The sequence below is a fragment of the Pristis pectinata genome, chromosome 15, assembly GCF_009764475.1.
Source record: "Pristis pectinata isolate sPriPec2 chromosome 15, sPriPec2.1.pri, whole genome shotgun sequence".
NCBI classification, from domain to species: Eukaryota; Metazoa; Chordata; class Chondrichthyes; order Rhinopristiformes; family Pristidae; genus Pristis; species Pristis pectinata.
In genome coordinates, this window is record NC_067419.1 from 1,439,682 (window position 1) to 1,467,058 (window position 27,377).

At 44.3% G+C, this 27,377-nt stretch overlaps 1 protein-coding gene across 4 annotated transcripts; it reads right to left on the reverse strand.

Annotated features, from left to right (window-relative positions):
- Window positions 1-4: 4 nt before the first annotated feature.
- On the reverse strand, window positions 5-26,846 carry amn1 (antagonist of mitotic exit network 1 homolog (S. cerevisiae)). 4 transcript variants are annotated; one of them, XM_052030812.1, is made up of 8 exons: window positions 26,749-26,846; window positions 26,517-26,666; window positions 22,535-22,667; window positions 21,778-21,919; window positions 10,708-10,925; window positions 2,384-2,440; window positions 957-1,068; window positions 5-343 (listed from the first exon to the last, which is right to left on the reverse strand). In XM_052030812.1, the coding sequence occupies exons 2-8, from the start codon at window positions 26,591-26,593 to the stop codon at window positions 270-272; spliced, it is 813 nt and encodes a 270-aa protein (XP_051886772.1). In that variant the 5' UTR covers window positions 26,594-26,666; window positions 26,749-26,846; the 3' UTR covers window positions 5-269. The 4 variants fall into 4 exon arrangements, with proteins under 4 accessions (XP_051886772.1, XP_051886776.1, XP_051886773.1 ...); XM_052030816.1 differs by lacking the exons at window positions 26,517-26,666; window positions 26,749-26,846 and adding an exon at window positions 23,799-24,091; XM_052030813.1 differs by lacking the exons at window positions 22,535-22,667; window positions 26,517-26,666; window positions 26,749-26,846 and adding exons at window positions 13,724-13,860; window positions 19,763-19,848 and having other exon boundaries at window positions 21,778-21,917.
- Between the last annotated feature and the right edge of the window lie 531 nt (window positions 26,847-27,377).

Consider the following 27,377-nt stretch of genomic DNA (forward strand, 5'->3'; position numbering starts at 1 on the left):
AGACTCAAATTTATTTTTACCAGTATTTATTTGTACATCACACCAAAGCAATGACGATAGCACTAATACATTGCATACAGCCAAAAATACATTCCACATAAACAAAAATTCTATACTGTGGTCAGCAACCAAGTTAGAAATAAACATTTAATTTATAATTACCTAGTCACAAATTCACCAGAATATGCTCAGAGCGACTGTTGGTAGTGCATGAAGATTACGGAACACATTAGTTACCATATATTATGCAGTGGAAAAAAAAAGAAAATTCAGTAAACGGTCCATGTCACTTGCTTCATTTGGTTGGGACAGACTAATTGTTGCAGAGCTTCTCTTGAGCGATCTAAAAACAGAAAGCATAGCACACTTGAAGAGAGTATTTACATCAAAAAATTTTTGATGTCTCTTGAAGATCCCAAGTGCTGACTCAACAACTGCCAGTAACATCCAGTACCTCACACAAAAGCCATTTGCACTGGAGCCTGGGCTGCAAGTGCTGACAGGCTCAGATGTTGGGAGGCATCCTGCTGCACTCAATCATGTTCTGGTCCCAGGTGAAGAAAAGCCAGCCAGGTTTTCCCCTCCCCATTGATAGTGACAATTGCTCCTGTATCCATGAACATGAGCTGAGAACAGACTATTGCAGCCCTTCGGATGCTTATCACTTAGGGAAAGAGCCTGTGTGCAACACTTTTACATATCAGAGCCAAGGGCGTATCAAGGCAGATTTTTTTTCTTTTGTCTAGAACCGAGGCATACTGTAGCCACAGAAGAGGTCAGCCAACTCAGCACGTCCAGAGGCCGTCTAAGACATTACTGCAAGGCTCAATACCAAGCAGAATGGGTCATATCCTCAGTGAGGCCTTGAATTCATTTATTTCATATTCCAAACTGAGATTACACGATCAGCAAAATTAAATGCATGTCCATAGGGCTAATTCTGCATGCTAACTCACCCGTGATAAGTGGACAACCATGGAAAAGAAGAATGAAAATATGGGGACAGAAAATGAGCACACTTTCCACCGCTTCGTCCGTCAAATTCACGCAGCGGTCCATATGAATCTCCTAAAGAAAAGGTATCCTGATATTAAAATTACGTGGAATAGGTGAAACCCTATTACTATAGTCAGACTAGCATCTATCTAGTGCCTGCCAATTTTCCAGCAATGTTGCAAAGGTTGGGAGAATTAGTTTTAGTTGTTATGGTTATTGTTACATGCTCAAATTCAGCAATCAGCTTTCCATGGAGCAAGATTTAATAAACAGCAGCGAAAGGAACATGGGCTGAAGTAGATGTCCTAATCTACAAATATCACGAGTATCCATCTGAACAACAGTAACATAGAACATTTTTTAACTTCTCTTCTGAAATATAGGACCTCTGACAAACAGGCAAGCCTAATATTGTGACTTGGCAATAAAACTGCTGTGCCAACTTTAGAACAACAGTTACATATCACTGCATATATTCCTAGAATCAGTCAAGCAAGCTTGTGCTCTTTGGAAAGCAAAAAAGAGATGCTGGAAATCTTAAATAAAATCAGAAAATGCTGGCAACACTCACATGATGAAAGGTCATTGACCCGAAACATTAACTCTTTCCCTCTCCATCAATACTGCCTGACCTACTGAGTTTCACCAGCTCAAGCATTTTACAGTAGTCAAATTTTTTCAGTACTTTCCTTTTGAACAAACTCTAAATGGTTTATGTTTTTCAAATTAAACAACGGTGGTTTCTGCTACACTACCCATCGTCGAGAAACTCCAGTTTTCTACTGGTGTCATTAATTTTTGATGGCAACTACAACAAATTCGACACCACAACTGTAGGGCTGTGCTCAGTTAGGCTTTATCTAATTTGCAGAAAAGCCAAAAACTTTTGAAATCAGAGTACCATGACTAAAACCGAAACCAAAAATACTAATTTAGTTTGAGGTGGGAACAGTTTAGATGACAAGCTGGAGAAAAGATTGGATTTTGTAATTCAGAGCTGAAATAAAATTCCTCAACATGCCCCCATTCCTTTCTTCACTATCATATTTTCTTCCTCATCTTCCTGTTCACTACTCAAAATATTCCAACTAACCTCATCACTTTCCTCCTCCCTCACCCTGTCCTTGAGTATCCCTCCCGCCCAATCCTCCCTGTCTCCCCAGATCTCCCTTCTCTCTTCAAGTCCTATCAGAAGAGCACACAAACAAAGTCAACTGTTTTTGAGAAGCTAACCTAGTTATGCCCAATTGCAACATTGAATGTTGTAAAACTAAATACTCCACATGTTTTTGCTACCCTGAGTTGTCAAATGTAGGAGAGAGAAAACCTTGATATGGACAAGATTCATATAGAATCATGAGCACAGAAACGGTATCAGGAAACTTACTTTTAAGTTATGGGAACACACGCCATTCACCAACCCAATAACACCAGCATCAGAAACCTGACAAGATAAAAAGAGCAATGATGATTAATAACCCTGATAGAAAGCGTGGTTTGAAACTAATTGCTGGAAACAGTAACGGTCCTGAAACTTCTTGAATATAGCTGTTTTTTGATATACATGCCTGCATATGCTTTACAGATTACATGACAGATTCTATATATTCCTGAAGAGAAAGGGGTGGATTGTGCTCAATCTGACCCATAGCCTGCAATTGTTGCCTGGGCTGATTCCATGTCTGTTGTTACTTGTTGTGGTACCTGTGGGATCTATTGTATTTGAGGCTTTGATGTTCTGAAGCACAGCAAACCATAAGTGGCATCCTGGTCACAGACAACAGAACCTTGTGGCCACCCCAGTAATGCTTTAAAGGCCTTTGGAAAGGCATCTTATGTTTTTGTTAAATATTCTCTGATGTCCACAAACATTTAAGGTTTAATAAATTTAATTACTTTTAATATTTAAATAAAAATGTATATATAAATAGTTGTATACACATATATACATACATTTTATATACACAATTACTTTATGAAGTATATATTAGTTTGTACACGTAATAAAAAAAAGTGAAGAAACTTAACCTGGACTTCCCTTTTTAATGGAAGTCCACAACCCTATTCAAATAAATGGGGTTGCCCAGCTGATGTGAAGCTGAAGGGCAGGAACCAGAGTGTAGTAACACCTAACTTCCAGAATGTTTCTGTTTTCCACGCTCCAGTGTGGAGACATGGAAGTTCAAGATGCATAGACCATTGATGGATAAATGGGAGTGGTTCCTTGTGGAACTGCTGGCCACACTGGAACTCGATCCAGCCCACTATGCTTTTCTGGTGCATGTCATTTTACTACTGAAGTTATCAAAGGGTAATGGCCACTGATTCTCTTTTTCTGAATGCACAGATTTCTTACTTGATACACTTCCCTAGGCAGCAACCACCCTCAACTGGCATGGTTTGCATGTAACCTTTGACGATCAGCATTCTCTGATTCTGCAAGAGAAGAGGGCATGACAGTCAAGCCCAACATGCTTTTCACTTGATGTCCACACAAATTTTTGGCAGGGATCAGATAAGAGAACTAAAGAAGAAAATAGGAGTTGGAGGTCACTTGGTCCCTCAAACTTGCCCGGCCATTTAATATGATCAGGGCTGATCTGCCCCAGGCTTCATTTCCTCTTCCGTGGTAGTTCCCCATTGTCCTCAAATTCCTCATATTACAAAAATGTACCTGTTCCTCTTTAAATACCTCCAATGATTCGGCTTCCACAATCCTCCAGAGATTCACCACCTTTTGCAACAAGTTGTTCCCGTGCACCTCAATTTTAAATGACTGCCCCCCCCCCCAAACTTGGCAATCACGTCTCCTTATTCAAGATTCTCCCAGTAGTGGAAACATCTCGATGTCTACCCTGTCATACTCCTCATTCTTCTATACTCCAAAGAATATAGATCTAATATATTTAGCCACATGTGATAGGAAAGCCCTTTCATCCCAAGATGTAGGTCTAATAATTAGTGTGAATGCATTCCTGACTACTTGCCTCTTTATGCAAGGCTTTCCCCACCACCATGCAGCTGTACGTGAGCTATCCCTGCACACACTGCAAAATCTGAGAACTCTGTTGGTTTGACTGACTCAGCAATGCTTTGAACAAATTCAATGGCTCACTGATAAAACCACTACGCCAATTTCAAACTCATTAAACTATGGTATTACAATTCTTGTGTACAGCACACAATATCCTGCTAGTCAAACTTATTTTCTGTGCTTCATCTCTGTCACATTTGCTGTCACGTGGGACTACCAACTCCAGTTTCATTAGATGACCAGCCACCTTCAACCACTCACCCTCATGATCTCATCACTGGCCATTCGTGCACTCCATTACTCACAGCAAACTGGGAAGTGAACACATTCTCGCCATTTGTTGGATGATCACCTGGCAGTCATATGGTCTCTTTACCCCATCTTGAATATGTTTACAGCTATTCAAAGCATGTTCAAATTAAACAAGAAAGACATTTTGTTTAATAGCCCATCATTTGCTTGCAGCAGTGTCCAGGAGACTCAGCAGCCCTAGCATTACTTTTAACTAGGAACAGTTCCCACTACACCAACCCATGTCCTGCTAATTATATCATCATTAAATCAAGTAGCTAAATAAATCTGTAATTAAATTAAAAAAACAAGTCAGAAATGCTAATTATGAAACTACCAGATTGTATTAAAAAAACAAAACCCATCTGGTTCAGTGAAGTCCTTCACGGAAAGAAATCTGCCACCGTTATTCAGTCTGGCAAGTTTGTAACTCCAGATCCACCCAGGAGATTGCCAGTAGACTGCCTCATCAGTTCAAGGCCGGTTAGGGACAGATCATAAACACGGGCACTGCCAGTGATGTGCACTCCTTCAAGCAAATAAATGAAGTATAACTATGGGGTGGTACAGGGAAACTCAATTACATTTAATTCCCCAAGCCAAGTAACAATGGTCATGTTAATTTAAATATAACATTGTTGGCTTTCATTACTACTAAAATTTTCTGCCACCCAAATCTTCTTCATTTAACCTACTTACTGATTGAGCACATCAGTTTTGTCCAAATATAAAACCATTTATATATTTCCTAGGGAACCATAGTGCATTCCACAGAGAGATTAGCACTTTTCTAGTACAGTTAAGAAAGGTGCCAAAAATAGGTCATGCTGTGTTTCCAACCCACTCACCTGGTTCGATTGCATAGTATGACCCTATCATCCAAACTGTCCAGTCTTCTTGCCACACTACTAACTTGACACAATACATGCTGTACATTTACAGCATAGAATAGATCAAACGATTGCACCCATAGCAGTCAAAGTGGCATGCTCAATATCTGCTAATTCAGAAAAAAATTTACTATTTTACACAGTATGTTTTAGAATCAACTATTGGACTTTCAGCTGAATCTATTCATGCAACACATAGTAAAAGTCATAAGCTATTTCATAAGAGTGCTATCAAATAAAATTTGATATCAAGCCATGATGAAATATTAAAGTGGCCAAAATCTTGGTCAGAGGTATAGACTTTAAGGAGTGCCAAAGGAGGAAATAAGTTGAGAGGCTTGGTAAAGGAATTCCAAAGACTTTCATAGGCAGTCAAATATCAGAAGTAATGGTGGGGTTATCCAATGTGGAGATTTCAAAAGACTAGAACTGGAGTGCAGGAACAAGTTGCAGAGCTGAAAGAATTTTCAGAAATGGGGATGGGTGAGGCTATAGAGATAATTTTACAATCTTTTCCTATCAGTTTCCTGTTTCTACACAGCTGCTTTTTCCATTGATAGCACTCAGCACACAAGGCAGCCAAATACAATATGCAATGAACTGCAGAGTACAGTTTTAAAGCTTCAAAACCATTCGCTTCATAAGATTCCAGATAAAGTTGTCCATGGAACCAATGAATCACATTATTTCTTCTGTAGTACATTTGCAAGTATTGGATCCAGATATTTTAAGTATCTTGATACAGAAGTGACAGTCACCTCTGCATGGGTTATGTCGCATAGTTAGAGGAGGCATGCTCAAGATCATGCCTCCTCTAACTATGCAATAGTATAACAAGGTAGTATCATTAATTGTCATGCATGGAAACGATTTCAAAACAATTAACAATTGTATAGTTTAGTAAATATTTGTTTAGTTTTCAAAGTTAATTTGCGTAGCTTTTCAAAAAGTCACAAGCTCCAGATATTAATGATGTACTAAAGATGAATGGGTGAATTTGTGCAATGTTGGAGCTCAGTTTGTTTCTTCATTCATCAAATCTGGATGGCTCTTAAAATTTCACCATTGCAGAAGTAGGATTTATCCTTTAAAATACATCATTAAGACCTAGAACTAGTGACTTTTTAAGATATTTAAGCATTGCTCACTCCTAAATCATTTTCATGTAGACAATTACAACATAAGACACACTGTTAATAACATGACAACAATTTAAAACAAATAAACAGCATATGTTAACTGCGGCAAAAGCAGCATTGCAACAACAGGCAATTTTTTTTACAACGCAAAATGAACGAGACTAAACCGTCAAGAACAGGGAATCAAATCCCGGGCATTCTGCTTCACACAATTTGCAACATTTTTATTCTTCACACTAGATTCCTAGAGATCTTTGTGTTTTAGGAATGGTCTGGATTCTGTTTTTAATCCCGCTAGAGATTCTAGTCTGTTTTGCTGGAGTCATTCATGATTCTTCGACAACAAATTTTTTGCTTTGCTATTTGTTTGACTGGATTTTTATCTTCAAGCATTCCAAAATCATTTATGTAGTTACACCATATAAACTCATAAGGTCCAAACAAAAGCATCACGCAACAGGGAGTCTTTAATTTAAAACTGCTGCTGCTTCTTTACAACATTTGATTAAAACTCTAAAGACTATACATGTACAAAATAAGAACACTGTGTTTTGATGAAGACACAAGAAACTGCAGATGCTGAAATCTGGAGCATAAAACAAACTGCTGGAGAAAGTCAGTGGGTCAGGCAACATCGGCAGAGGCACAATCATGATACAGGTTCTTGAATTGAAACGTCGACCATCCCTCTGCCTCCACAGCTAGAGTTAGGTGTCTGACTGATACTAAAAAGAGCTACTCATATGCAGTACTTTTAAGTAAGCAGAATGTTTCAATGTGCTCTGCAATGAGATGTATTGAAATAGAGATTAGAAAGGAGATGGCTCCTAGTGTGACAACAAATGATAACAGATTTTCCTCATCACTATCTTGCTGTTGCTGCACTTCCTGTTCAAGATGCATCTCAAATGGTAAGTTACAAAGGTAAGCTTATATCGAGGGAAGTGAGGAAGCAAGTTGACACCACTTGCAACCTGTAAATCAGGTACACGAGGAGGGATAGATTTGAGGATACAACATCCTTGATGTTTATAGGGCCACTACTGGCCCCAGATTTAGCAATGGAGGTTTCGCTGATGGCGTGGACAACATGGGCTATAACAGGAACACCTGCCCCCTTATGGATGATAGTCAGTGATGGAAGGCATGTCTGGGACTATTGGTGAATGGAATATTGGATTAATGTAATAGTTTCTCCTCTTTTTGCCCCTTAGTGACGGCAAGGATGTTGTCAAGTTATGCAAAATCCAGAATACAAGCACAAATCTTAACATCTGCTGGAGATAATATTGCAGGGTTCAGCCAACAGACTTCAGGCAGAGGAAGCACTGTTTCAGCAAGCTGATTATCTGTTCTATCTGATCTCGCATGGCTTCCTCTATGTGTGTGCAATACATGCATGCAAGGATTACATGACATGAACAAATACCTTGAGCATTTTCCATAAAGCACCCGGTAGATTTCTACAACTTGGAATAATCAATGGGAAAGAATAAACATTTGTAAAATCAATTCAACTAAATAAACGATGAATCCTTTAAATGCTACTTAATAATCATTCAGACATGTTGAGATAATGGAAGGCTTTGATTCAACCACTTACCTCCAAGTTAGCAAAATATACATCAGTGTTGTCTGTCAAACCTGTCTACTTTACTTACTCCTGGAGGACTCGAGCCACAGGTGCATGCTAACACTTAAATAATACGGCACATGTGCAATTATGGCAGATGCAACACTATTTTGGTCTTGGAATCCACTGCATTGAATACAACTGGCAGAGAGAAACTGACCCTCGAACTATGTATTCAGAACCATGGTTCAGTATGAAGTACAGTGAATGCAGTCTATCTTATTCCTGCTGCATTATACTACAAATAAAAAAAATGGTATTAACGGCTACGAACAAGTTTCATGATGGGGTAGTAGCAATAGGTATGTAATAACTTTGTCTTGAATTTTAATCAGTGTTATTAATTAGTTTAATGGAATATTGGATTTGTTATGAGAATTATGATATAGAACCATAGAACAATATAGCACAATAGAGCCCCTTCGGCCCACCATGTTGTGCTGACCTTCAAACCACACCTAAGACTATCTAACCCCTTCCTCCCACATTTCCCTCTATTTTAAATTCCTCCATATGCTTATCTAACAATCTCTTGAACTTGACCAACCTATCAGCCTCCACCACCACCCTAGGCAGCGCATTCCATGCTCCAACCACTCTCTGGGTGAAAAACCTCCCTCTGACATCTCCCTTGAACTTCCCACCCAATAACTTAAAGCCACGCCCTCTTGTATTGAGCATTGGTGCCCTGGGAAAGAAGCGCTGGCTATCCACTCTATCTATTCCTCTTAATATCTTGTATACCTCTATCATGTCTCCCCTCATCCTCCCTCTCTCCAATGAGTAAAGCCCTAGCTCCCTTAGTCTCTCCTCATAATCCATACTCTCTAATCCAGGCAGTATCCTGGTAAATCTCCTCTGCACCCTTTCCAACACCTCCACATCCTTCCTATAATGAGGTGACCAGAACCGGACACAGTAAGTGTGGTCTAACCAGAGTTTTGTAAAGCTGCATCATTACTTCGCAGCTCTTAAACTCGATCCCATGACTTATGAAAGCTAACATCCCATAAGCTTTCTTAACTACCCTATCCACCTGTGAGGCAACTTTCAGTGATCTGTGGATATGAACCCCCAGATCCCTCTGCTCCTCCACACTGCCCAGAATCCTACCATTTACCTTGTACTCCGCCTTGGAGTTTGTCCTTCCAAAGTGTACCACCTCACATTTTTCTGGATTGAACTCCATCTGCCACTTGTCAGCTCAGCTCTGCATCCTATCACTATCCCTCTGTAAGCTTCGACAGCCCTCCACACTATCCACAACACCACCGATCTTTGTGTCATCTGCAAACTTGCTAACCCACCCTTCCACCCCCTCATCTAAGTCATTAATAAATATCACAAACAGTAGAGGTCCCAGAACCGATCCCTGTGGGACACCACTAGTCACAGCGCTCCAATCTGAATGCACTCCCTCCACCACAACCCCCTGCTTTCTACAGGCAAGCCAATTCTGAATCCACACGGCCAAGCCTCCCTGGATCCCTTGGCCTCTGACTTTCTGAAGAAGCCTACCATGCAGAACCTTGTCAAACACCTTACTAAAATCCATGTAGACCACATCTACTGCACTACCCTCATCAATCTTCCTGGTCACCTCCTCAAAGAACCCTATCAGGCTTGTGAGGCTTTTATACGAGCTTTTATTTGTCAAATTAAGTTGTTACAAACAAAGATTGACAAGGGTTATCAAACTGCTCAACCAGATACTACAGTGAGGATATAAACTATAAGATGCAAGAGGGTCCTGTAGCCTGCACAGAGTTAACTAAAAGCTCTGCGAGCTGCTACAATTGGTCTCATTTTCCCCAAGTTAAGGAGAGGATCTTTTATTGACTATCATCAAGCTACTGATATTTGGAATACATTAAAAGTAAACAGTGTGAGATAGCATCTTGCTTTTCGGGCATCTTTCCTGCGGATTAACAGCTAGCTAAGACACTGCCACTTACACTAACACATGAAAATTGGCTTTGAGGAATTTGTATGTAGACAAGAAAGAAGGGCTAAAGAGAAATTGGCAACATGTTATGTTCCATCAATGAAGCAATTAAGTATATGAACAGCATAACTAATATCAGAAATCACTATTTCAATTATCCCCTAGTTAGTTCAGGGCCTAACTACATCAATTTGTGTATTTTAGTCATAACAATTTCACACAACTTATGACCAGTTCTGATGAGAGTGAATTTCAATTAAGAAGAGACTAGACAGGCTTGGACTTTTTCCCCTGGAGCAGAGGAGGCTGTAGCACTAAATCATGACAGGCATAGCTAAGGTGGATGGTCACAGTGTTTTTCCCAGGGTTGGGGAGTCTAAACTCGAGAACATAGATTTAAGGTAAGAGAGGAAAGATTAAAGAGGGATCTAAAGAGCAAATTTTTCCACGCAGAGTGTGTTGGGTATATGGAACGCCATGCCAGAGGAAGCTGTAGAGGCGGATACAACTGCAATGTTTAAAAGACATTTGGACAGGTACATGAATAGAAGAGGATTAGAGGGCTATGCAGGAAAATGGGTCTAGCTCAGACAGACATCTTGGTCAGCATGGATGAGTTGGGCCAAAGGGCCTTTTCCTGTGCTGTACAACTCTATGACCAGTTGGAACTGAACCAAACCAAAACATCTAACCCTCTGGGCAGGGGCTATAAAAGGATAAAGAAACAGAAGCGGGATACAGAAAACCAAAAATATTTTGTATCATATTTATCAGTGTACCTTTGTGGCTGAGAAATCAACACTATGCAGAAACTTGCAGTTCTTCCCCAGTGCTTGCAAGCTGGCATCAGTGACACCTAAGCAACCACTAATATTGATTATCTGTAGCAGTCTGCATTGTTGTGCGAGGGCTACAATCCCTTCATCCGAAACATTCTGGCATCTTCGGAGACACACTTCCGACAAGTGGGGACAGGATGAAGCGATAGCTTTTAAACCTGCAGAAAGCCACATAAAGGTTTCAAAAGGAAGCACAACATCAATAATCCCTATACCAAAAATCATCAAAATCCAAGCTCTAGTACTTTATTATATGTCGAGTGAACATTAAATAGGTGTTTGGATAGAGTCTGTCTTACTCTTCATGTTTTGGTGTGGTTGCTGCTTTCTAATTGGTTGGAGTGATAAAAACAGGGTGAGGGAGTGAAACACGAGGGGGTGGGAGTGGGGTAAGTGGATGAGGGGAATGAGGAGCCCAGAGAGAGCAAAACACAGGAATGGGAACAAACCAGTTGCTGACAAATCCGGATGTTTAAGACACTGCCATTATTTATTTTTTGATGTGAAATGTCCACACCTTCTACCCAAAAAAACCCAGTAAAAACAGACACAGTGTTCCCATTAGTCACTGCAACATTACCTGAAAGTGTTTAGGCTGACAGCATAATTGCTAACACAATGGGTACTTCTGGTTTTCACTCTTGAAATTCCACCCCTCTTTTCATGTGTCAGTCACCAGATAACATCATTCTCAGCACATACTAAAAAGCTATAGCTTGACTGCTGGTATCACTTCCAATGGCATCACTCTCATCTGCTCTTAACAGGAATGCAACTCATCGAAACACCCTTGTAACATAAATAACCAAAGTGTGAACTTGCCAAAATTCCCTTCATACATTGGTGTCTAACACTTTGACAAATGCTACCCAATTCCAGATGGGCATGGGCCAAAATGCTGTGGGAGTCACTGTAAAGTGCAACCTAAGCATCCACAACAGTAGGTAGGCCTTTGTTTCCCCCAGAAGATTCTAAACAATGAGCAAAAGCTGCAAAGGAGCTGTTTGGTGCCTCCAGTGAAATTCCTTCTACATTTTTTCCCAGAGATCATATTACTTATCTTATTAAGTAATTAGATATCTGTCACTACTGAGGAGTGACATATGCATGAAGTCATAATTTCTCAGAGAAGTATTGGTCTCAGATGTAGGCTGTGGACATAACTTATTTTTTATGGTGGTGATGATACTACAATTGGAGGAATCCTGAATCCCTACCTGCAAGAAACACTGGTGAGACAGGATGTGAAGACTATTATTTAGAGTGGATGGGACTTGAAAAATTAGGATATTGGCTTCTTAGTCTGTTAGCTCTGGAAAAGTTACTGGAATCAGTTATTAGGGGCAGAGCCCCCAAGTCCCCAGAGTGCACTGGCAGTTTGTCTACATAGACTAATTGACATTTTTTCTTGGAGATAAACATGGTTAAAAGGATATCCTCTCTTGTTATTCATATCAATCTTCAGAAAGCATCAAATCTCTTAACAAAAATAAGAGCTGCAAACAACAAGCAGCTCGAAATGGAAGCGGGGGCAGAATGCAACAGATAACGGGCGTGTACCGCAGTTGACAATTGGTGTGTTCCTCAGGGTTTTGCACTGGAACCAGATTTTCACTATATTCATAAATGATAAATAAAAGAACATTTGGAGTTGCTGATAATAGCAAGTTGAGAGAGACAGAAAATTTTCTGCTCTCACTTACTAAACGACGATGATGATCTATTCACGTGGGCAAAACCGAGAAAGATGAAGTTCCACACAAGAAAGTGTGAGGTCATTCAATTTGAACCCAAAGAGATAGAGTGTTTCTAGATAGTGAAAAATTAGGAGGCTAGTGGGAAATTAACTGAGGTGCATAAAATCATAGACATAAAATGGTTATCCATCTAAAGTAATTACTAGAATTAGACGAGTTAAGGAAGTCCTTTTGGTGAGGGCTCCAGAATCCGATGCCCTAATTGTATATAAAATTACAGATAAGAGCTTGAAGTATTGCGAAGTGGAATAAACCTGGAAAGGTCTTTCACATACCGTATGGACACAATGGGTTGAATGAGCTTTTTTGCTTTAAGTTAACAAGAAATTAAATGAGTCACTTAGCAGTTAATTTTGAAATTCCTTTCAAACACTGGCTTTTAAATCACAGGCAGCTGGAACAAAAAGGGATGAAAGTTACACTTCAGCTATCTAACGCTCTGGCTGGACTCCACCTGAAGTAGTTCATTAAGTTCTATGCTCTTCACCTCAGGAAGGGTACCTAGGCCTTGTTGGGTGTGCAATGTAGATTCACTAGAATTATGCTGGAACCCTTGAGATGATCAAACTGGAGGTGCTTCAAGCAATCAAGACTTTTATAGGGGGGCGGTTGGAGAGAAATTATTTTTCCTTATGGTAAATGAGGAGCATAAATTTAAAACAGGGACAGATACACAAGTATGAAAGAACAGATTTCTGATTGATCCTCTTAGAATCACAGTCTGTCGTGAATATTCAGTATGATCCTCTGCAGAACAGCAACTTAAGTTATTTGCAAGTGCAATTTGATCCAGTCATTATCAGGCAAAAATCGAGAGTACAGACAAGGCACAGTGCAAACACCATCACCAAGGCTCCAGAGTTCACCGTCTGGTGGAGGGAGAAACTATCAAACAGTACTTGGATGTGTATTTGAAGAATTGTGACCAGAAGGGCCATGAATCAAGTGCTGGAAGGCAGGATTAGGCCAGGTAGCACTTTTTTGACCAGTGTGGACAAGGCTGAATGGTCTCTCTGTCAGTATTTTTTAATGCTTCAGAGAACACATAGTTGCTTGCAAATTCAAAGCATGTGCACCACTTATACTCCTGGGTTCAGGGAATGCATGCCACTCAGACTACAGATTTCAGAGAACCAACAGCACTCTCACAATAGATTTCAGAGAATGTACAGCTCTATGCTGATGTTCAGAGAATGTACCGTGCTGGTACTTTGGACGGGTTCCATGATCTTGACCCAGCAATGCTGTGAAGAAATGGCAATATATGGCAAAGTTGAGAAGATGTTGGGAAGGTGGTGCCGCTTCTGTGCACTTGCAGCCCTTGTCCTGGAAATAACTACATTAAAAAGAACAGAAAATTCAGTGTTGGTCCCACCAAATATGGGTAACATTTTGAAAGGATTTTAAGTGAATGTAGTAGCATGTATACAACCCACAAACTCCTGAAAGGTGTCTACCTGTACAGATCCAGCCCTTTTATCAAGTTGGTGATCCCTAAACAGAGCAGAATCCTGCTCAAAGGCATCAGCTGCAGGTCTAGGTGCCTGCAAATACACAACGAGGCCAATTTCCAGAAGAGATCCAAGACAGCGCAGCCTCTGAAGATAGCTCATTGGCCTAAAAACAATATGGATTAAGCATCTGATGTTGAAGCTTGTAAGAATCATCCCTGGCTCAAAATCCTATGCCTGGTATAATCAATACTGAGCAGTAAGTAGTCGTAGTGTTCATTTGGTTGACCATAGACAGCTCATTCCAGTTCCTGAACAAACCACTACAGGCTTTGTACTTGGACCTACATTCTTCAAAGTTTATGCATATAAAAACACCAAAGTTGATGATTTTGACCTGGTCACGTCATCGGCCCCCTTCAAAGCTATATCGACCTTGAATGGTGACTTATCAAAGAAAAGTATTTTTGGAAGTAAAAACTCGAACCAAGCTGCCAGAAAACAAGTCATTCAATTCCACCTTGCCAACATGAACGCTGACTACACTTATGAAAGTAGCCTTAGGCAGAACACTGTGACATGACCTTGTCCTGATGTGCTTCAGAGTGAAACCAGGCTGCATGCTAACTTTCCATGATCAGCAGAAATCATTAGCTGCCAAGATGGGAACAAAGTTCAAACTGGTGGGTCATCACCTGTTATTAATAGCCGGTATGTACTTTGTAGCCAAGTATCAAGTGGACGTCCAACTGAACACTGTTCAGGCTATATCTTGTTATCATGTGGGTGTGGAGTTAGTCAAACTGGCTGAGAGCTGAGAGGGCATATAATATTGCAAAAATTAGTGGGAAGCTTGAGGATTGGGAAGCTTTTAAAAACCAACAGAAGGCAACTATAAAAAGCAATAAGGGGAGAAAAGATGAAATACGAAGGCAAGCTAGCCAATATTAAAAAGGATACCAAAAGTTTTTTCAGATATCTAAAGAGTAAAAGAGAGGCAAAAGTGGACATCGGACTGCTGAAAAATGACACAGGAGAGAAATTACTGGGGAACAAAAATGGCAGATGAACTGAATAAATATTTTGCGTCAGTCTTCACTGTGGAAGACACCAGCAACATGCCAGAAATTCAAGAGGGTCTGGGAGCAGAAGTGAGTGTAGTCACTATTACTAAGGAGAAGGTGCTTGGGAAACTGAAAGGTCTGAAGGCAGATAAATCACCTGGACCGGATGGGCTACACCCCAGGGTTCTGAGAAAGGTAGCTGAAGAGATTGTGGAGGCATTTGTAGTGATCTTCCAAGAATCACTAGAGTCGGGAATGGATCGCAAATGTCACTCCACTTTTTAAGAAGGAGGGAAGACAAAAGACAGGAAATTATTGGCCAGTTAGCCTGACTTCAGTGGTTGGTAAGATGTTAGACTCCATTATTAAGGATGAGGTTTTGGGGTACTTGGATGCACATGATGAAATAGGCTGAAGTCAGCATGGTTTCCTTAAGGGGTAATCTTGCCTGACAAATCTGTTGGAATTCTTTGAGGAAGTAACAGGCAGGATAGACAAAGAAAAGTCAGTGGATGTTGTTTACTTGGGATTTTCAGAAGGCCTTTGACAAGATGAGGCTGCTAAACAAGGTAGGAGCCCACTGTATTACAGGAAAGGTACCAGCATGGATAGAAGATTGGCTGACTGGCAGAAGGCAAAGAGTGAGAATAAAGAGGACCTTTTCTGGTTGGCTGCCGGTGACTAGTGGTGTTCCGCAGGGGTTGGCGTTGCGTCCGCTAATTTTCACGTTATATGTCAATGATCTGGATGACAGAATTGAGGGCTTTGTGTCCAAGTTTGTGGATGATACAAAGATAGGTGGAGGGGCAGGTCGTGTTGAGGAAGCAGGGAGTCTGCAGAAGGACTTGGACAGGATGAGAGAATGGGCAAAGAAGTGGCAGATGGAATACAGCGTAGGGAAGTGTACGGTCATGCACTTTGGTAGAAGGAATAAAGGCGCAGAGTGAATTCAGAAATCAGAGGTGCAAAGGGCCTTGGGGGAGTCCTAATGCAGGATTCCCTAAAGATTAACTTGCAGATTGAGTCAGTAGTAAGAAAGGCATTCATTTCAAGAGGACTAGAATATAAAAGCAAGGATGTAATGCTGAGACTTTATTAGGCATTGGTCAGACCACATTCGGAGTATTGTGAGCAGTTTTGGGCCCCACAGCTAAGGAAGGATGTGCTGGTATTGGGGAGGGTCCAGAGGAGGTTTACAAGTATGATTCCGGGAATGAAAGGGTTAACGTATGAGGAGCATTTGATGGTTCTGGGCCTGTACTTGTTGGAGTTTAGAAGGATGGAGGGGTGGGGGAATCTCATTGAAATCTACCGAATATTGAAAGGCCTGGATAGAGTGGACGTGGAGAGGATGTTTCCAGTAGTGGGAGAGTCTAGGACCAGAGGGCACAGCCTCAGAATAGAAGGACGTCCCTTTAGAACAGGGATTTCTTTAGCCAGAGGGTGGTAAATCTCTGGAATTCATTGCTGCAGACGGGAGTGGAGGCCAAGTCATTTAAAGCGGAGGTTGATAGGTTCTTGATTAGTAAGGGCGTCAAAGGTTACGGGGAAAAGGCAGGAGAATGGGGTTGAGAGGGAAAAATAAATCAGCCATGATCGAATGGTGGAGCAGACTCGAAGGGCCGAATGGCCTAATTCTGCTTCTATGTCTCATGGTCTGACATCCAAGAACCTTAGATGGCTCCTCCACTCAAAAGATGGCAATGATTGTTCCAAACACATCTTTTGCACTCAAATGAGATCAAGGGGTGGGTGGCTGTTGGGCATAGGAGGCCAAACACACAAGTCAAAGTGGACTGAGGCCGTGAATTAAAATGGCAGTCAACTGGAAGCGTAGAATCAAGTATGTGGACTGGAAAGTGCACACAAAGAAATCATCCAATCTGCCTCTAGACCAATTCGAGAAGAGCAAGTGCATGGTAATAAACTGAAGCATGAATGTATGCAGATTAATTGTGTTCACGTGTTTGGAACTTTGGGTGAAGGGGAGATAATAGGACAGGTGTCACATCTCTTGCTGCCATGCAGGGAAGGTGCACCAGAAAGGTGAGTGGGTACTGGTGGAGATGGAGCCGTGGAAGTGTCTCAGAGTGAATGGCTCCTTCAAAAATGCCAAGAGGAGAAGGGAAGCGGCACTGATGGTGGAATTACATGAGAGCTGTCAGAAATTCCAGAGAATGATCCATTGAATATGAAGCATGGTAGAATGGGAAGGGAGGACAAGGAGGATGCTGTCCTGGTTCTGTGAATGGGTACAAGGGCAGAACAATGGGAAATAGGATGGGCATGATTGAGGGACCTGTTATGTATAGTGAAGAGGAATTCGTGATTGAGAGAAAAGACAGACACGTTGGAAGGGGGCATCAACAATACACGTTTCAGAAATAGAGGAATGCAAGACCTTCAAGAAAAAGGGTAAGAGAAAGTATAAAGTAGGTGGCTATAGGAGTCTGTGGGTTTATGGAAGATACCAGCCATAAACTTTGTTAGGGATTAAAAACACGATGATGCTGGAGGAACTCAGCAGGCCAGGCAGCATCCATGGAGAAAAGCAGGCGGTCAATGTTACAGATCAGGACCCTTCTTCAGGACTGAAGATAGGAAAAGGGGAAGCCCAATATATAGGAGGGAAAAGCAGAGCAGTGATAGGTGGACAAAAGAGGGGAGGCGGGGTGGGCACAGGGTGGTGATAGGTAGATGCAGGTGAGAGGTAGTGATAGGCAGGTGTGGGGGAGGAGGGGAGAGCAGATCCACCGGGGGATGGGTCAAAGGTAAGAGAGGGAAAAAAATGCTAGGGAAGGGAAGAAGCAGCATGGTGGGGGGGTGGGGGGATGGGGGGGCTGTTGTGGGGAAGGGGATGGGGATTACCTGAAGTGGGAGAATTCAACATTCATGCCGTCAGGCTGCAAGGTTCCAAGACGGAAAATGAGGTGCTGTTCTTCCAGTTTGCGCCTGGAATTCTCCCGGCAGCAGAGGAGACTGAGGACCGACATATCAGTGATGGAGTGGGAGGGGGAGTTGAAGTGACCGGCAACGGGGAGATGCAGATCGCAGTTATGGACAGAGTGCAGGTGTTCTGCGAAACGGTCACCTAGTCTGCGTTTGGTCTCACCAATGTAGAGGAGGCCACACGTGGAGCACCGAATGCAGTAGATGATATTAAGGGAGGTGCAGGTGAATCTCTGTCAGGATAGTCCTTCTATCCTGAAAAGACTGTTTGGGTCCCTGGATGGAGGTGATGTAGGGGCAGGTGTTGCACCTATGGCGGGGGCCGTGGAAAGTCCCTGTAGTAGATGTGGGATGGGTGGGGAGGGAGGAGTGAACTAGGGAGTCGTGGAGAGCACAGTCCCTGCAAAAGACAGAAAGTGTTGGGGAGGGGAAGATATGCTTGGTGGTGGGGTCCCGTTGGAGATGGCAGAAGTGGTGGAGAATGATGTCTTGGATTGTTAGGAATTATTCTGGAGTTATGAAATTATGGCTAGCATAATAATGGATTAATTAAAATGAGAACCAGTCTTCAGGGAATAAAATCTGTTCACAATTTAACTTTAACTGATGCTCTGGGGTCATTGAAACCAATCATTGGGTGTGGGACATTCTGATTCTGTCCCAGGGGAAGACAATAGATGAATGTTCATGTTAATTGGTGTTCATTGAAAACTTCAGGACAAGATCAGGGAAGACATCAAGTGGCCATCTCCTGTATTAACACATTGTTAAAGGCGCATCCCTGCCACTTAATGCACAGTTCAGGACAGGTCTGTTTTGTCACTTAATATTCTGGCTAGTTGTATATTCAGGGAGCCATCCCTCAACACCGTGACAAAAGTATATTTTGGGTATCTGGAGTTCGTGCTCAGAAGCTTTCAGAACAGACACCAGCATTGAATATTCAAACAGGTTCTGCTAATTGGGATGTGCTATCATTGTAATTATGCAATTCTGCAAATTTACCTGACTATATTCAAAATGTTGAAATAGGTGATTATAGCCATTGAAACTGTAGTTAATCGTTTACTGTTCTCTTTGTGTTTAAACAGTATAAAACATTGTGTCAGGAGAGTGATGTTCTCTTAGACTCTTTCTCCCAGACTTCTATATTTCCCAGTTGCAGCTTCTGTGTGGCTCAGTTCAGTCAGTAACAACAAACGTATCTCCAGAATGCAGACAGAAAAATCAAGCAGAGAAGCAGAGCCAGAGGTGCATGACAGCAGGGTGGAAATTGTCAAAAAAAGTCTTTTTTTTTGGTTCAAGACAAAACAAGAAATGGCACCAAGACAGTCATCAATATATGAGAGAAAGAGTAAAAGGAGGACCCCAAGTCGGTCTGAAATAGAGAACGCTCCAGATATCTCACGGAGTCAGACATATCTTAGATCCATACAGATTCCCAGAGCAACGTCTTTTATTTGGGAGAGGTTAGTGGAATCAAAGAAATTGGAAAATTTAAGATGGTGGAAACCCAAAACAAAAGTGTTGACAGCATTCAATAGGCCAAGCAGAATCAGTATGAAAAACAGTGAACGTTCCAGTGCGATTTAAGTTGCAGATATGAATTTAACAATGTCAGGTAACCAACTTTTCTCCTAACCAACTGATGTTTTTTTTCAAAAGTAATTGTTACCAATGACAACTTTGATTCACACCCTATCACAAACATTCCATCTGTTCTCTCCACCCTTCCCACTTACTGCAAATTGAAAACAAACGCTTGTTTTCTCACTTTTCCAGTATCCTTGACCTGAAACCTTGATTCTGTTTTTTCTCTTCATGGATGCTGCTTGATTTGCTAAGTGCTTCCAGCATTTTCTGTTATTTCAAAAGAAGATATTCAATGTGAGAACAAATTTAAACAGGCAGAGGAAGGATTCTGATGATGAAGATTGATCTGGGCATCTATTTAACAAAGCAAAGGGCTTGAAGGTACAGAGGGATTGGAAATCCATGATGAAAATGAAGCTGTTGGAATCAGGACACAAGAAACCATTAGAATGGTGATGCTATCAAAATTGTCGCATATTTTGATGAGCAGAGACTAGGCAAGGGGAATCATAATAGGAAAAATGCGCTTGCGGGACAAGAACAAGCTATAGTGATGGGAAGTCCTGCTTGTGCATCATAATTCATTGTGTGACTATGACGTTGGAGGCTTTGAAGGAAAGATCCCCAGAGGAAATAACGTCAATTACTGTGTGGGAAACTATGACCTAATGTGTAGTGGTCCAGAGGGGGGTATGAGAAGATGTCAGAATTCACATTCAACCTCTTTAAGCGAGAGACTGGTTTCTGCAAAGGACAACAGAACCACTCTTATTTGAAGGTTTCATGAAAAAGTTGGGATTAGATGTTAGTGAATGGAGCACTACTAGTTCAGAGTGGGAAAGTTTGAGTGGATGTTGGAAAAATTGAGTTGGTCAATATCATGTCACCAGTTTGTGGTAAAAAGATCTAGAGAGGTTACAAGGGCAGTGAATCAGAAATTCTGAAGTTGAGAGATAGGGTCAACGCTATGGATTGAAAAGATCTGGCCAAAACTGGGTACAAAGATGAAGGTGGAAGAAGAAGAGCTCAAGTTATGCCAGGGTCAAAATTCACTGAGGTTTGCAGATGTAGAGGAATGAAGCTCTGGCCCTTGCCAAAGACTGATTATTCAGTGGAGGGGGATATGTCAGAAAGGAATGGTGAAAACACAGCAAAGGATGTTTGGGAGGGGAGATGGGAGTCAAAGGGAAAAGAATAATTAAAGGAGCATTTGAAACTCTTGAATTTTGCAATGCTTGATGCCTAAAAGAAAGCATTGAATGAGAAGAGCAAGTAAAAGGAACTAGGAAAATTTTGAGGTGTTGCTGGAGAGAGAAGTCAAGAGCTTGCAGGTTCTAGTGCATGGCTTTAAGCAAGGATGTGGCAAGAACAGTAATTTGAAAAATGCTAAATATCTTGAGAACATCATGGGTTCATAAAGATACTAGCCATAAACGTATCTCCTAGAATGCAGACAGAAAAATCAAGCAGGGAAGCAAAGAATCCAAAATGTGAAGGAAGGAATTTCAATTGAAATCCACATGGAATAACTTTTGAGCTGGAGACATTTGCTGAGAAAAGAGATGTGGCTAGAAGATGGGTTTTGGTAAATGTCTGACCAAAAACAAGGAGAAAATTAAATCAATGAAAGCGAACATGGGAAAAAAGGATGGAAATTCAGTTAGGGGGGAGAAACAGATCTTCAAGGCAGAAATTCTGAGAAGGGAAGTGCAAGTGGACTAAACAACCTTACAGAAATTATAATGGATGCTGTTAGTATGAAAACAAAATACTTGAAATAACCAGCAGGTCAGAAGCAAAACAGTTGACGTCCTCTTTCTTTTTCCCAAATTTGACTTTTCTCTCAAGAAGACTTCAAAATTACGTGGCTTACACGCTTTCCTCCCATCAGTAATACTTGAACTTACCTGATTTGCTGGGAGCCTCTAAAACATATGATAATCATATCATGAGGCAATTACATGCAACTATTGAGGCACATATGGAAATATGATAATTTGATTTCCACCTCCCATTACCTCTGAGAATTGGAAGTTTATGGTGTCAAAGTTACCTTGTTTTAACTAACATTTTAATTTTTTACAAAATCTTGCTTTTACATAATATACTGAATTTTGTGGCAAGAGTAACTGCCCTATTTCATTCTCAATTCCTTACCCCCACCCCACTGTGCTCAAAATGAGCTATTAAAAATACCTTCAGATGTTATAGAGAGCTTGCAGTCACTGGAACTCAAGTTGATTTCCCTTAGCTGAGTGCAAATCTGAAGCATGATCAAGCCATGATCTGTAATGTCACAGTCACGGAGGTCCAGTTTCTGGAGGCCTGGGTGTAACACCTGCATGCAAATCACCTGCAGTCAGTACACAAGTTCATAGTCTTGGAAAAGAGTTAATTAAGTAACAACTGTAATTAATTAACAATAGGAATGCTTGGCACTGCTTAAGTTAAACTGAATATATTGTATAGGTAAAGCATAGTAATTCTTGTATAGAATTTATCCAGAAAGAATTTAATTGATATAAAAACAATACCCATACTGGTCAGAAGCAATATTCATACTGGCGCCAGTTTTGCCGATTTTAGTTTGGGCAAGCGGTAGGATTGGAAGGGGAGGACGGTAGAGAGAAAATACTCTCTACTGATTACCACCAGTTAAGATAACCAGGATGTTGGGAAGTTCACAGGAATTGGACAAGGATGAAAGACTTTGCTGTAATGCAGCATCCATTCATAACTTTAACAGCTATCTAGGGGAATTATTTATATTGCTGAAGGGTCTTCAGTTCCAACAGCAATGACACTGGCATCAAGTCTTTCATACTGGATGGTTCTATAATGCAGAACGTAAACCCCTGATGACAAAAGCAGCAATCCTATCAGACAAAGGATGAATGGATCAAACAATCTTAATGTTACCTACACTACGTAAAACAAGCCATTGTTTGCTCACCTGACTCATGTTCTCATCTGTAATAATTCCTTGCAAGCTCATTATTTTAATTAATTTGTCTTTCAGATTTGGTGGCAGACTTTGCACATCAGTAGCATACCTCGGAAGTAATTTTACCAGAGAGCACAGGCATCTAGAAATAAACAGAAATATGATAGGGTAAGATTATATGGAAGGTCAAGAAAACTTTTTGAATAAAGGGTAAAAGCATGGAAAATAGAGGCAGAGGGGCTCAATATATGGACTTTACTTTTCCCAAGTTCATCTTGAAATTCTTTTTGTTTTCCTTGCAGCTTTTATTGTTTTGTTAAACTCTCCCAAATAAGTTATGTTTTTCCTCATTTTTCTGTAAATTTCTTCAGCTTTATACTGTAATCAAGTCATTTGTTGCATGTGGTTATTTAGATGTTGCTATGGCCTTTTAGGGACACATATTGGTCGTTAAAAGGACTAAATGCTTCTAATACTGCCAAACATTTGATGCACAATTACCATGAATAGTTTAATCTGTCGTTTCATTTATCATGATTTTGACAATGGTCTTTGTTGAATTTAAAAACCTTGGTTTCTGATAGATTCTCTAAATGCCTTTAACATCAAGATTAATCGTGTTATGGGCACTTATCATATGGTCTATCCTTACTGTCAAGCAGTGAAGAAATACTGGCTTGTCATTATCACTAAAGGTAAAACACATTGTCCCAGAGTGAACTGAATCTCCAGCTTTTGAGAATTAAAACTTAAGGACCATTTGGCTATTTTTACAGCTTCTCTACATTACAAAACAACATCACAAAAGCCAAAAGGTCACAATCAGTCTTGCATTCTCCAATGCTTGATAATTCAAACCGGTCTCCACTGCAACACACGCAATGGAATTCCACTCAGGTTGCAAAGAGATAAACTAGTGTGGATGGACGAGATCAAGAGGCAGAGGAAACGGGAAAATTACAAAAAGTGGAAAGAGAACAAGTGGTGGCTGTAAGAAGTGGATGCAGGGGAGGTCAAACGAAGCAGAAAAACAGAGATGACACAGTAGTGATAATGCATCAAGGTGGGGTACAGGGGATAAAGCACATCCTGAAGTGAAAAACGGGGCAGGGGAGAAAGAAGGTGGAAGGCAATGGGTAAGCGATGGATGGGGTAAAGGAGAGAGATAGAGCTGGAGGTGGGGGAAAGACTACAGGGCAGAAAAAACTATACAAGCTGGAAATTTGAAATATACACAGAAAATGCTGGGAATACGCAACAGGTTAAGTAGTACCTGTGAGGAGAGAAACAGTTAATATTTCGGGTCCCTTCATCAGTTGCAATGAAAGGACTTGAAACGGTAATGGTTCCCCTTTCGGCAGACAACAAGCAACCCACGGGGGTGGGGGAGGAAGTGTGAAGAGCCGGGGGACAAACGGGGGTGGGTGAGTAGCCGAGGGGAGACGTGTGCGTGGTGTCGGGGAGCCGGGGAAGAGGGCGAGGGAAGACAAGTGGGAGGGGGAGTCGGGGAGAACAGTTCGGGACGGTGTGACGACAGCACAGGGAGGAGGGTGGAGCTGGTGGGTGGGGCAGAGATGATGCAAGGACTGGAAGCGGAAGAGTTAGGAGAGAGACTGGGGTGTGGGTCGGGGCCGTGGGGGGGGGGGGGGGGGAGACTGGGGTGTGGGGGGGGCCGTGGGGGGGGGAAGACTGGGGTGTGGGGGGGGGCCGTGGGGGGGGGGAGAGAGACTGGGGTGTGGGTCGGGGCCGTGGGGGGGGAGAGAGACTGGGGTGTGGGTCGGGGCCGTGGGGGGGGGAGAGAGACTGGGGTGTGGGTCGGGGCCGTGGGGGGGGGGGAGACTGGGGTGTGGGTGTGGGTCGGGGCCGTGGGGGGGGGGAGACTGGGGTGTGGGTCGGGGCCGTGGGGGGGGGAGACTGGGGTGTGGGTCGGGGCTGTTGGGGGGGAGTGAGGTTATGGGGAGGGGTCCCACACTCACAGATCGAGCAGAGGTGCGGGGTGAGGGTGTGGGGAGGGTGAGGGTATGGGGGTGAGGTTATGTGGGGGGGGGGGGTCCCACACTCACATCGAGCAGAGGTGCGGGGGGAAGGTGGGGGGGTGAGGTTATGGGGGGGTGAGGGTATTGGGGGGGGTCCCACACTCACAGATCGAGCAGAGGTGGGGGGGTGAGGGTATGGGGGGAGGGTATTGGGGGGTGAGGGTATTGGGGGGGTGAGGGTGTGGGGAGGGGGGTCCCACACTCACAGATCGAGCAGAGGTGTGGGGGGAGGGTGGGGGGGTGAGGTTATGGGAGGGGTGGGAGGGGTGGGGGGGGTCCCACACTCACAGATCGAGCAGAGGTGAGGGTGTGGGGAGGGGTGAGGGTGTGGGGGTGAGGTTATGGGAGTGGGGATATGGGGGGGGGGGTTCCACTCACAGATTGAGAAGAGGTGGGAGGGGAGGGTGGGGGGGTGAGGGTATTGGGGGGTGAGGGTATTGGGGGGGTGAGGGTATGGGAGGGGGGTGAGGGTATTGGGGGGGTGAGGGTATGGGAGGGGGGTGAGGGTATTGGGGGGTGAGGGTATGGGAGGGGGGTGAGGGTATGGGAGGGTGAGGGTATTGGGGGGGTGAGGGTATGGGAGGGGGGGTGAGGGTATGGGAGGGGGGTGAGGGTATTGGGGGGGTGAGGGTATGGGAGGGGGGTGAGGGTATGGGAGGGGGGTGAGGGTATGGGAGGGTGAGGGTATGGGAGGGGGGTGAGGGTATTGGGGGGGTGAGGGTATGGGAGGGGGGTGAGGGTATGGGAGGGGGGTGAGGGTATTGGGGGGGTGAGGGTATGGGGGGGGTGAGGGTATTGGGGGGGGTGAGGGTATTGGGGGGGTGAGGGTATTGGGGGGGTGAGGGTATTGGGGGGGTGAGGGTATGGGAGGGGGGTGAGGGTATTGGGGGGTGAGGGTATGGGAGGGGGGTGAGGGTATTGGGGGGGTGAGGGTATTGGGGGGGGGTGAGGGTATGGGAGGGGGGTGAGGGTATTGGGGGGGTGAGGGTATGGGAGGGGGGTGAGGGTATGGGAGGGGGGTGAGGGTATTGGGGGGTGAGGGTATGGGAGGGGGGTGAGGGTATTGGGGGGTGAGGGTATGGGAGGGGGGTGAGGGTATTGGGGGGGTGAGGGTATGGGAGGGGGGTGAGGGTATGGGAGGGGGGTGAGGGTATTGGGGGGGTGAGGGTATGGGAGGGGGGTGAGGGTATTGGGGGGTGAGGGTATTGGGGGGGTGAGGGTATTGGGGGGTGAGGGTATTGGGGGGGTGAGGGTATGGGAGGGGGGTGAGGGTATTGGGGGGGTGAGGGTATTGGGGGGGGTGAGGGTATTGGGGGGGGTGAGGGTATTGGGGGGGGTGAGGGTATGGGAGGGGGGGTGAGGGTATTGGGGGGGGGTGAGGGTATGGGAGGGGGGTGAGGGTATTGGGGGGGTGAGGGTATTGGGGGGGGTGAGGGTATGGGAGGGGGGTGAGGGTATTGGGGGGGTGAGGGTATGGGAGGGGGGTGAGGGTATTGGGGGGGGTGAGGGTATTGGGGGGGGTGAGGGTATGGGAGGGGGGTGAGGGTATTGGGGGGGTGAGGGTATGGGAGGGGGGTGAGGGTATTGGGGGGGTGAGGGTATTGGGGGGGGTGAGGGTATGGGAGGGGGGTGAGGGTATTGGGGGGGTGAGGGTATGGGAGGGGGGTGAGGGTATGGGGGGGGTGAGGGTATTGGGGGGGTGAGGGTATGGGGGGGTGAGGGTATTGGGGGGGGTGAGGGTATGGGAGGGGGGTGAGGGTATGGGGGGGGTGAGGGTATTGGGGGGGTGAGGGTATGGGAGGGGGGTGAGGGTATGGGGGGGGTGAGGGTATTGGGGGGGTGAGGGTATGGGAGGGGGGTGAGGGTATGGGGGGGGTGAGGGTATTGGGGGGGTGAGGGTATGGGGGGGTGAGGGTATGGGGGGGTGAGGGTATTGGGGGGGGTCCCACACTCACAGATCGAGCAGCGAGGGGCCCATCCCGCGCCCCGAACCGCGCCGGGCACTCTGGGAAACCGGGGCGGCCCGCGGCATCACGGGAAATGGAGTCCGTCACAGCGGCATCATGGGAATTGTAGTCCTTCCAGGCGTGCAGGCCGAGGTAACCCTGGCGGAACAATAGAGACGATAAGGATGAAATTTATTTAAAAATATTAAATATCACTGATAGGTGACAATGTTAAACCTACTTAAAATAAAGTGAATGACCTGCTGTCTCCATCTGTTCCCTCCCTGAAGCTGAGGGGCTGATAGAGGCCTCGCTCCTTCCCCTCAGCACCGAGAGGGAGGGGAGGGAGGAGAGGGAGGGGAGGGGAGGGGAGGGGAGGGGAGGGAGGGAGAGGGAGGGGAGGGAGGGAGGGAGAGGGAGGGGAGGGAGGGAGGGAGAGGGAGGGGAGGGAGGGAGAGGGAGGGGAGGGGGGAGGGGAGGGGGGAGGGGAGGGGAGGGGAGGGAGGGATGAGGGGGAGGGATGGGGGAGAGGGAGAGGGAGAGGGAGGGGGGGAGGAGGGAGGGGGAGAGAGGGGGAGAGGGAGGTGAGAGGGGAGGAGGGGGGAGAGGGAGGGGGAGAGGAAGAGGAAGGGGAGGGGGTGGAGGGGAGGGGAGATGGGGAGAGAGAGGGAGGGAAGGGGAGAGGGAGGGGGTGATGGATGGAGGGAGGGGAGGGGGAGAGGAAGGGGGTGGTGGGGGAGAGGGAGTGGGAGACGGGGGAGGGGTTGATTGAGGGAGGGAGTGATGGATGGAAGGGGAGATGGAGTGATAGAGGGAGTGGGAGACGGGGGAGATGGAGGGGGTGATTGAGGGGAGATGGAGTGGGTTATG

Bases quoted from the DNA above. Each gene is read 5' to 3' on its own strand.
- amn1 (XM_052030812.1), bottom strand. From the start codon at position 26,593: ATGCCGCGGGCCGCCCCGGTTTCCCAGAGTGCCCGGCGCGGTTCGGGG. The intron at 22,668-26,516 runs GTGAGTGTGGGA...GTTTATTTCTAG, and splicing joins GGCCCCTCGCTGCTCGATCT to ATGCCTGTGCTCTCTGGTAA. The intron at 10,926-21,777 runs GTATTTTTAATA...GGCTTTCTGCAG, and splicing joins GCTCTCTATAACATCTGAAG to GTTTAAAAGCTATCGCTTCA.